Raw genomic sequence first — 10,703 nt, 5'->3', positions numbered from 1 at the left:
TGATACACAATGATTCATTGACGTTTCAAACACAGTTGCTGCACTGCATGCAGAAAGCAAAAAAAAAAACAAAAAAAACAGCGAAATTGAATAAGCTAAATTTGAAGTCTCAGTTATTTACTGCAGAGCAGGTACAGAACAATATTTGTGTCACTGTCACTTGATGGTGGATATGGTGAAGAAGGTCTCAGCAATCAAAATATTGGTTTTGAATATGTTGAAATTTTAGTTTTGTACTGTCTTTATAAAGTATCTTCTTATCAAACTGTTTGTACACTTACAAAGTTCTCAATGCTTCGGTTTGCATGCAGGGCCCCTAATTATGCTACCGTGTTAGTGTGAGGCTATTTTGAGCCTTGTTAGTGGTATTAACTAGCGATTTAATTTCACTTATACCCTTTGCCCCATAGACAAGCGTTATAAGCTAATCTGTTTTTAGATATAAATCTCTTTACATTCGATTTTCATGGAAATGCATCCCAGAGAACGATCTACTCGGTAACCATGTGTTAATTACACCTAGGTTCATTTCTCACTGGAGTTGTCCTTTAAGGCCGAATGCACGGATCCAATACACTGGTATATACATCTGATATTCTCCCAAATGTTTACATTCACTTAAGACATAATCAACTTTGTCATGACAAAAAAATGAACATCTTCCATTTTGCTATAAACTGTAAATCATTGTTCAAAAAATTCTGGGAAATCACGGAACTTTATGTGACCCTACAAGAGGGATTCCTGATAGGCTTTCTGCAAGAACCCAAACACCTTTTAAAGAAGAAAAAAAAATCATCCACTCATTTTAAAAGCTGCTACAGAAACTACTTTTGACTTTGAGGACCTTGATAGAAATGTAATGGAGTAAGAAGTACAATATTTGTCTTTCAAAAGTAGTAAAGTTTAATTCATAAGTTTCCAGAAAAGTGGAAACTGTACTTAAGTGCAGTACTCAAGTAAATGTAGGTTAGTTACTGTCCACCTCTAAATGTAAAAATAGTAGGCCTAGTTCATTCTTTTTCATTTCTTTTATGTCTTTTACGACTTTTTATTTCTAATCTATGAATAGTTATAGCAGCCACATTTATGATTTTAGCCTCTCACACACACACACACACACACACACACACACACACACACACACACACACACACACACACACACACACACACACACATATTGGTCTATGTGGTTTACAGGGACTCTCCATAGGCGTAATGGTTTTTATACTGTACAAACCGTATTTTCTATCCCCTTACACTGCCCCTGCCCCTAAACCTACCCATCACAGGAAACATTCTGCATTTTTACTTTCTCAAAAAAACATCATTTAGTATGTTTTTAAGGCCATTTGAATTATGAGGACATTTGATATGTCCTCATAAACCACATTTATAGTGTAATACCAGTGTAATACCCATGTAGTTATACAAATTTGTGTCCTCATAAACCACATAAACAGGCTCACACACACACACATATACAAATAATTCAGAAACTGAAAACATTTTCTCCACAGAAAGTCGAGTTTTGCATGATTTGTAATTCCCCCCAAAATAATCTAATAGATGAAGACAAAAGGGAGCTTGACGTCAGTCACCCACACAAGAATCTGCATAGATGTGCACGCAGATGTATATGCGTCCTTTTGACTCGCAGACCCCCTGCTCGCGTGTTTACCGCATCACGTACATGGACACAAGTGCCAGTGATGTGGGAACGGAACCGAACCACAATAAAGTCGCTGCTTGCGCTATTGTGCGCTCGGTGGAACGAATCAGTGGAAAGCCCCTTTGAATTCTGGACATAAACGACTCATTGAATTGTCAAATAAAGATTTATTCAAATCCAATGATTCATCAAGTGCTGAACGCTTTCTCAACTTCACTTTCTCCGCTCCATCGTTGCAGACAGAGTATGATGGTCCCTCCCATATACGAAACTCTTTGTGAAAATCTTGTTGGGACTTTTTTTTCCTCCCTTTCCCTTAAACGTCAAGTGTAATTCCTACCAAGGGCTTCGTCTCTGAGCTCTCCCTGTCTTGAAGGTGGAGCAGATATGAGAAGAAACGGACTATCAACCAATCCAACAGAAAAAATCTGAGATGAAGTAACTTTTAGACGCTTACTGCTTAAATATCAATCATCTGTTTACGGATAGAACAGCTCCATCAATCGAATGATAGCAGGTATGACGCTTTTCATCAGTTTTTTAATTTTTTATTTTTTTATTATTATTATTATTAAACAGGTTAGGCCTATAACTTTGTGCATCATTCTAACATTTAAAAATAATAAAGTGTCATTGTCATGATCATTCAGAAGCATCTTTAGTCTAATAATGGTTAAAGTTTCTTTGAAAGATGGGCTATAATGAAAAAGTTTATTTTCATGAGAGTTTAGGGAGTTCATGAAGTTGGGAGAAAACGCTTTGAATAATTTGTGTGCATAGCCTATATTAAAAAAAGTAAATGTAGAACTATATGACGGTACATCAGGAATGATAATTATAGCAGTTGGGTACTTGAAGACCACTGATCTAATTAACCCTTGCAAAAAATACAGATGAGGTCTTCTTTGGTGGAAACCATGTTTAGCTTTTGTAAACAAGGGAGATGATGACCCCGCATATAACTTTACATTGTTGGTGTAAATATTCATGAATCCATGGATGATTGACAGTCGTGAGAAGACTTGCACTTCTGGCAACTTTGAATGAATCAATTAGTTTTGAACTTAATCTGAAATGGGACCAATAGCGCCACCATTTGGTTGATCAAATTAGTTGTACAATACACAAATGTACAAGATTGAGATTTCTGTGCCTTGTAATGGAAAAAGAGTTGATGCTAACATGAAGGGGAAAATTTCTGCTTCAACTATAGCAATTTTTTTTTTAAGACCACTAATCTTAGCATCTCTAGATGTATTTATACAGAGAAAATATCATTGGAAACATCACAGTAATATTTTTGAAGTGATGGAGGAATGTCAGGTTGCAGTTGCTCATTTTATGAAAAAAACAAGAAAAATCTGTTGATTGAGAGATCAGACCATATGTCAGACCAAGTTTGCCTAAGTCTGTCGGGTTGCCAACTGCTTAAGGCCCGAACTGTCTGCACATTTTCCATCATAGTCTTACTGGAATTTGTTTGGACCTCAGTAAGTGCTTACCTTCTCACGGCCTACTCCAGTAGGGACACATCTGATTTGTCATTGCCTGAATCCATAACTTTCTTGCCACACATTCATGCACACATATTTTCCCCTCACACTTCCTCTGAGGCTACACAGTATTGTCTGTACAGATTGATTCTCATAGACAGAACGGCTGATGCAGATAATCCACACCGACGCCATGTCAGGGAAGTGTGAGGTGGGAGGAGAGGGATTCCAGCTCTGCAGGGGAAAATGTACTGAATCAAGAATGGAGTAGCAATCTATATTTCAACCCCCACTCTCCATCCTTAAACTGGCTATTGATTAGAAAATGTTGCTACAGTCTGTGTTTTCCTTGGGTAGTGCTCAGCAATCTAACATGATGAATGTGTGAGAATGGTAACTGTGAAATGCTTGGGAGATTTTTTTCGTTTTTTGTGTGTGAATGGTGTTCATTTCCGTCATGCTGCACTTATACGTCCACATTTGCTTTGTAATGCTGGTATAATTTTGAAATGTAGTAATTGTATCACTGCTAATACATGTTGTTCATCCCTTAAAGGACTAGTTCAACCAAAAATGAAATATAATTCCATAATTTACTCACCTTCAAGCCATCCTAGGTGTATATGACAATCTTCTTTAAGACGAATACAATCTTCCAATCATTATAATGGCAGTGAATGGCAGCACAAAATTTGATGCCCAAAAAAGTGCATCCACCCATTATAAAATTAATCCACACAGCTCAGTTAATAAAGGCCTTCTGAAGCAAATCAATAGGTTTTTGTAATAAAAATATCCATATTTAACACAATTATTATAATGTCATTTCTTCATGCCAGTTACACTTTTTCCGTAAGTTGAATGCGAAAGGCAGTCTGCCGGAAGCTAAATAATATTTTACATTATAATGTGTTAAAAAGGGATATTTTTCTTACAAAAACCCATTTACTTCAGAAGGCCTTTATTCTGAATGTCTCATATTGCTGAATATTCACAATGTGCAATATATCACTGCTGTCCATGCCAAAGCTAGACTGGGTAAACCCAGCCTGATCTGCCGACGATTAGATTTCTCAGTCTGGAAACCTGTACATTCATTTCTACGGCTTCTGTTACACTTTTGCGGGAACCAATCACAGAATGGCTTAACCACCTGGCATGGTATTGGCGGGGTTAATATGATGACGGATAGAGAACCACTCTTGCGGTCTGATTGGTTGAAGGACTATCCAATTGTGCACAGAGTAATGTGAATAATGCTCGTTTATCACGCCTCTTGTGCAGTAGAAAATACAGAGCAGACTCCCCAAACCAGTGTTGCCAAATCTGTGGTTTTCCTGCGGAATTAGGCTACTTTAACACTGTTGCCATGGGCAGTTTTTCAAGTCTGTGGGTTAAAGTGACCCCAATTATGTTATATTTAGCCACAAAAATGCTAATTTTAGCAGGGAACCTGGGCAAAAAATATATATTTTACCCCCCGGAATGCTTTTTTTTTTTTTTACCAGGGAAACTGTAGTAAAACTGACCCCAGAAGACTTTGTTTTAATACTGTATATAATAGTAATTTGGTGCAGTGTTCACCTTATCTTATCTTATCTATCCTAAAAATATCCAGATACGTGGATGAAACTTACAGGCCTTAAAATATAATGGAAATGTATGCAATCTTTAAAAATTCATGGAATTCATTATTTATAGTTATGCTCAGGTCAGTGCATGACTGCAAAAGTCATGGAAATACATTGTTGAAAAGCTTTTCAAAATGCTTTTCAAATCACTGCTTTGTTCCCACTATTCATGTGCATGATTTATGAGTTTCGCAATAATTTGTGTGACTTGCACCAAGCACTTTTTCATCCCTGTGTAAATTGATGGCCTGGTGGAAAAATAAAATGCACTCATATCTAAAACTTTTTCAGTTAGAGATGTTACCAGATACACAAATGAATGCAGAGGTTGCTGATTAGATAGCTTTGCGTATCCATATGTGTGTGGGAGCACGTCTGTTTAGTTTATCATGTGATTTTATACTCATATTTATTGGCAATAGCACCAATTGCGTTACCATCCGCAAAACCCAAGTATATACTTATTACTGACTTTTAGCAAGACAGTAAGAAACGTTTCCAAACCACTGACTCAAAAAGCTCTGACCCACTGGGTCAATATTCTTACAGTCCCCACCGCAAACCTCCAGTCTCCACAGGCAGCATCATTTCCCTCTAAAAGCAGATATTTTCTGACAGCAGTCGTTTAAGGACTAATTTTTAAATATGAGCATATTTTTGCATTATCATTTGTTTAGTCTCTAAAGTTAATGCAGCAAATTTGGCATTCAACAATTATATAACTATTTATTTAGTAAAAAAGTTTTGTAATCTGTGGGAATACTATAGTTGATTTAACAGGGACATTAGGATTGGATCTAAATATCTGTGGAATGTGGCGATGGAGAATAGGGTTTACTGTATATACACTCACATACTCTAGGGGTCTTGAAATAGTGCTCCAAAATCTTATTATTTGTCTCCCCCTAGTGGTCATGACTGAATTAAAGGGGTAGTTCACCCAAAAATGTTGACATTTCTCACCATCATGTTGTTTCAAACCTCTAAATCTGTTGAACACAGAAGAAGATATTTTGAACAATGTTGGTAACCAGACAGTTGACGGCACCCATTGTATTTTTTTCCTACTATGGAAGTCAATGGGTGCTGTGACTGTCAAATGTCTGGTTCACCAAATTCCTTAAAAAAAATATCAGAACAGAACACAACAGAAAAAAAATACATAATTTTGGAACAACATGACAGTGAGTAAACAACATTTGCCTTTTTTGGGTGAACTATCCCTTCATCTGTTCCTTATTTCGGTGCTTCCAGCCCTGCTCCACCTGGAGGCCCCCTTAATATTATTTTTGGATGTCTTATTTATCTGACACACATTTCAGGTCTCTACTAAAGAGCTGATAAAGATAAATCAGGAGTGCTAAATAATCAAGACATCCAAAAATGTGCAGTACTGAGACTGGGACCAGGAATAAGGTCCATTAATTTGTAGGACAGTCTGTTAGAAATATACGGCATGCATATTGCATTTATATTCCAGGCTAAATTATATAACTGATACAATTAAATAGTGGCGGGAAAAATGCTATGCAAGGTTAGAAAAATATGTGCATCTACAATAAGCACTTACTATCCTGATGATAAAATTTACATCACTTGCACTGTATAGGCGTAGCCTAGAGTGCGCATAAAAAAAGAAGTTGGCCTATACTTAAGGCTTTAGATGACTGCAAAGTTCATCTTAAAGTAAAAAATTGTATCATATTATAAAAAGAATAGAAATAAAGTGCACAAATAAATATCCAATATCAACCAATGCTGATAAATAACAACACGATATGTTCTCACATTTTGGCTATGATTGTCCTGTGCTTCTGTAAGCAAAGCTTCCCACTGGTTTTGATTGAAACTTGTGCTACATTGACATTTATCTTCTTTCCTGTTTACTTTATAAACTGTAATCACAAGATTCTGGTAGCGGCCGCCCGTGCCTTTACAAGAGAGTCTAGTTCCGCCTTATAACATAGGATGTAGTTGGACTTGCGGTTCAGATAAATAGGGCTGGGCAACAATCTCAAGCTCCTCCGATATTTCTCGTTAAAACTTCTCGTTTTTGACTTCTAATTCATGACCAGTGTTTTGTATTGCTCGATCCTCTGCTTCCCCATTCGTCAATATGTAATGCATTGGGAGGGTACTCTTCCGCCGGAACTAAACTTGTGTATGGCTGTTACTGGAAGCTAGTGATTATATATTATATTATAAAGTTATAATTATTTTTCCTACAAAACAAAGTGCATCCCTTCACTTCAGAAGGCCTTTATTAACCCCCTGAAGCCATATGGATTTATTTTATGATCGATGGATGCGTTATTTTGGGCTTCAAAAAATGGTACCATTCGCTCCCATTATAAAAATTGGAAGAGCCAGGATATTTTTTTTTAATATAACTCCAATTGTGTTTGGCTGAAGGAATAAAGTCATATACACCTTGGATGGCTTGAAGCGGAGTAAAAAAAAAGGATATTTTTTTATTTTTGAGTGAACTAACCCTTTTACTATATTTGAGGTGATATTGATTCTCCTTTTCTCTTTCTGTCTGGTCTAGGGGTCTCTCTGCAATGGGCCCGGTACCCTTAATGCTCCTACTTTCCATCTCAGCGCTGGCTGTGCTGGTGTCTGCAGCAGTGGACGATCCCACAGGTGACGATGACTACACCTGGCCACAGAGGAAAGTACCACTGATACAAGAAAAGCAAACGGTGCATCTAGACAGTTCCGAGTTTTTGGCTAAGGCGCAGAGCGAGCTCCATGGGGTATGTGGCATTGAGTGCCAGCGGGGTCTTCCAGAACCCAGCCTGGATGATCTGGAGCAGCTACTGTCCTACGAGACCATGTACGATAACGGAACGCGCACGCTCACCACCGTCACGGTGCAGGAGCTAAACGGGAGCGAAGATTGGGTGGGAGGGTCTCGGCCTCGCTCTCGCCACAGACGAGAGGTCTACGGCACGGATACGAGGTTTACCATCGCTGACAAGCAGTATTCCATGAAGTATCCTTTCTCCACATCTGTGAAGATTTCCACAGGTTGTTCTGGAGTGCTGGTGTCCCCCAAACATGTCCTGACGGCCGCTCATTGCATCCACAATGGTACGGACTACCTAGATGGGGTACAGAAACTCAGCGTCGGCGTGCTGAAAGAGCGTTCACGCGGGAGGAAAGGCCGGAAAGGGAAAGGAAGGAAAGGGAAAGGCCAGAGGAAACATGAAGAAGAGGAGGAAGAAATCGATGAAAATGGAGAGATTGGAGAGAAGCATGAACGTAGGGGTAAGGGCAAAGGCAAAGGAAGGAGGAACCGTAGTCGCCGCAGCACCGTGTCTGAACAGCCCTCGTTCCGATGGACGCGGGTGAAACAGATGCAGGTGCCGAAGGGTTGGTTCAAAGGCATCTCGGAGAACATTGTGGCCGATTATGACTACGCCATCCTGGAGCTTAAGAGGGCGCAGAAGACCAAGTACATGGATCTAGGCGTCATCCCCTCGGTCAAGAAGCTGCCCGCTGGACGTATCCATTTCTCGGGATTCGACGATGACCGACCTGGCAACCTGGTGTACCGCTTCTGCTCTGTGTCTGAGGAGTCCAACGACCTGTTGTACCAGTATTGCGATGCAAAGCCCGGCTCCAGCGGCTCTGGTGTCTACATTCGCCTTAAAGAACCTGGCAAGAAGAAGTGGAGGCGGAAAATCATTGGCGTGTTCTCGGGTCACCAGTGGGTGGATGTTAACGGGGTGCAGCAGGATTACAATGTGGCCGTACGAATCACACCCCTAAAGTACGCACAGATCTGCCGCTGGGTCCATGGGGACTCTAGCCAGTGTCGGGGCACCTGAGAGACCCCATCAGCGGCCAGCCTGACTGCCTTTGTCCCGGCTCTCACCAACCCTTGTGCCTCCCATTTGTGCACTACACACAACACTAGAGACTACCATTGAACTATTCCAAGCTATTTTGATACCTTAATTTATTTTATTAGACAACTTTTGTTATGAATCTGTTAGAACGAATGTATTTCTAGATTCAGTTGTCCTAACGAGAACTAATTCTGTCCTAAACTGTTGTTTTGAATTAGAAAATGTACTTCAGTCAGTGTTGTTTGCTATGGGAGGCATTTGTTTTGTCTGGTAATCTGTCTGGATACCTTGAAGTAGAAAGCTAGATCTGACAAGTAGACACAAGAAAAAAAACTTTTTTTCTCAGAGAAGCAGCTTTGATGTTTGTTATTTTCTTTTCAAAGAACACATTTGAGTATCAATGTGCTGGTGTTCTTTGAAATTCTTTATTCTTGTTATCACGGTTATTGTTATTATTAAATGTTATGAGTGTGTGCCTTTGATAGCATAAACTGTAACCTGTCTTCATGGGCTTTCATTTACAAACGTTTCTGCCTTTTGTATCTCAATCCAGGCAGTTAGTTGGAGGGTTAAGCTTCGGATGCCCTTGTTGACTTTTGGTGCTAATTTAAGTTCAAAATATAAAACATCTGAGGACCTATCGGAGTAACAGCCTACTGTAGAACTGTAAGTATGTATTTAATGTAAGGCTTGTATTATGAGTTTCATATGATCATGTTGTTCTTTAAAACAAAACACAGGGTTATTTAAATTTAGATATGATTGATGATAAATATTGTAATTGTGAATTGAGAAAAGCAACACAGCTTAATAGGAAATATACATTGAAAATCTTAATATAAAATTGATTTTTCAAAATCGGATTGCATATTTTTTTTCTTTTGTACAACTTTTTCTAAATCTTTGTTATTGAGGACCAAATAAACTTGAGATTTATATGTTATTGGTCTAAGAGGACACAATTGTGTGTTAGTGTGTTTTTTCCATGAAGCTTACATAATCTAACATTTACTTTTTTCAAGTTTGCTTGTAATTTAAGATTTAAAAAAGAAAAAAATATAATAAATTGGCTTGTATGTATATGTATATATATATGTGTGTGTGTGTGTGTGTGTAAAACATTTAAATGTAATGTATATATTTTTTACATATGAATTTAATATATTTTTAAACCATAATTACAATTTTATATATATATATATATATATAAACAGGAAAATATACCGGAAATATATATTTTGCATTCGCCTTTTTTGTTTGAGCTCTCCTTGTGAAAACAGACACAGTGGACACAGGTGGGCAATTCTTCCCATCAGTTTATTGCATCTCAAAGGGCTTACATGCACTATGTAGGGGTGTCAAATATGAATCAATAAATCAAAATAAAATTTATTTCAAGGGAACAGACACTGCAAAAGAGAGATCCAAAGATCTGCCTTTGTCATTTTCATGAGACCTAACGGGGAGAGTGAGTTACAGAGGCTCGGCGATAGTCAGACCTTTCTGTAGCACTGTTTGACAGTGACCTCCTGAAACCTTTGACAAAGATCTAAGTCTATCATTGCTAACGAACCTACACCTTATTACTATCAGTTATTTTCTTTTAAGATATCTCCTCCACACTCCATTTTGCTGTGCAAACTACAGTACCACCACTCACCAACAGAGAGAGCATGAATCAACCGTATAACGTATAACAAACAAGAGTCAGGGTTCATAATGTAGTATGAGAGGGCAAGACTCAGAACCAAACATGTGAACGGGTTCTTCTACAATTATACAAAATAACACTACATGTACCATCTTCAGTTTGGATTTCATACAAGCACAAGTAACTATGAGACTCAAACACAGCATATCACTGACTACAACTTTAAAATCTTGGGGGCTTTTTTTTTTGTGTGGAAACATCACCAGTTGAACAAGTTACTGTACATATTTGTTATTTTAGATACTGCAAAAGGCCTTTCTCAGAGATCATCTGAGATTTGTAGCACTGAGATCAAGTGGAATTAAAATCCAAATTTGCTGAGGTTATCCATGAAGGTTAA

At 38.3% G+C, this 10,703-nt stretch overlaps 1 protein-coding gene across 1 annotated transcript; it reads left to right on the top strand.

Moving 5' to 3' along the window:
* Nucleotides 1-1,924: 1,924 nt before the first annotated feature.
* prss35 (serine protease 35) lies at nt 1,925-9,591 on the top strand. Its single transcript, XM_067449596.1, has 2 exons — nt 1,925-2,191; nt 7,347-9,591. The coding sequence occupies exon 2, from the start codon at nt 7,360-7,362 to the stop codon at nt 8,629-8,631; it is 1,272 nt and encodes a 423-aa protein (XP_067305697.1). The 5' UTR covers nt 1,925-2,191; nt 7,347-7,359; the 3' UTR covers nt 8,632-9,591.
* The last annotated feature ends 1,112 nt before the right edge of the window (nt 9,592-10,703 follow it).

This window comes from Pseudorasbora parva, chromosome 7 (genome assembly GCF_024679245.1).
Source record: "Pseudorasbora parva isolate DD20220531a chromosome 7, ASM2467924v1, whole genome shotgun sequence".
Lineage (NCBI taxonomy): Eukaryota > Metazoa > Chordata > Actinopteri > Cypriniformes > Gobionidae > Pseudorasbora > Pseudorasbora parva.
Note: the sequence above shows the minus strand (reverse complement) of the source record. Positions and strands in the feature narration are given on the sequence as shown.

Excerpts from the sequence above, each read along its gene's own strand:
- prss35 (XM_067449596.1), top strand. The coding sequence starts at position 7,360 with ATGGGCCCGGTACCCTTAATGCTCCTACTTTCCATCTCAGCGCTGGCT.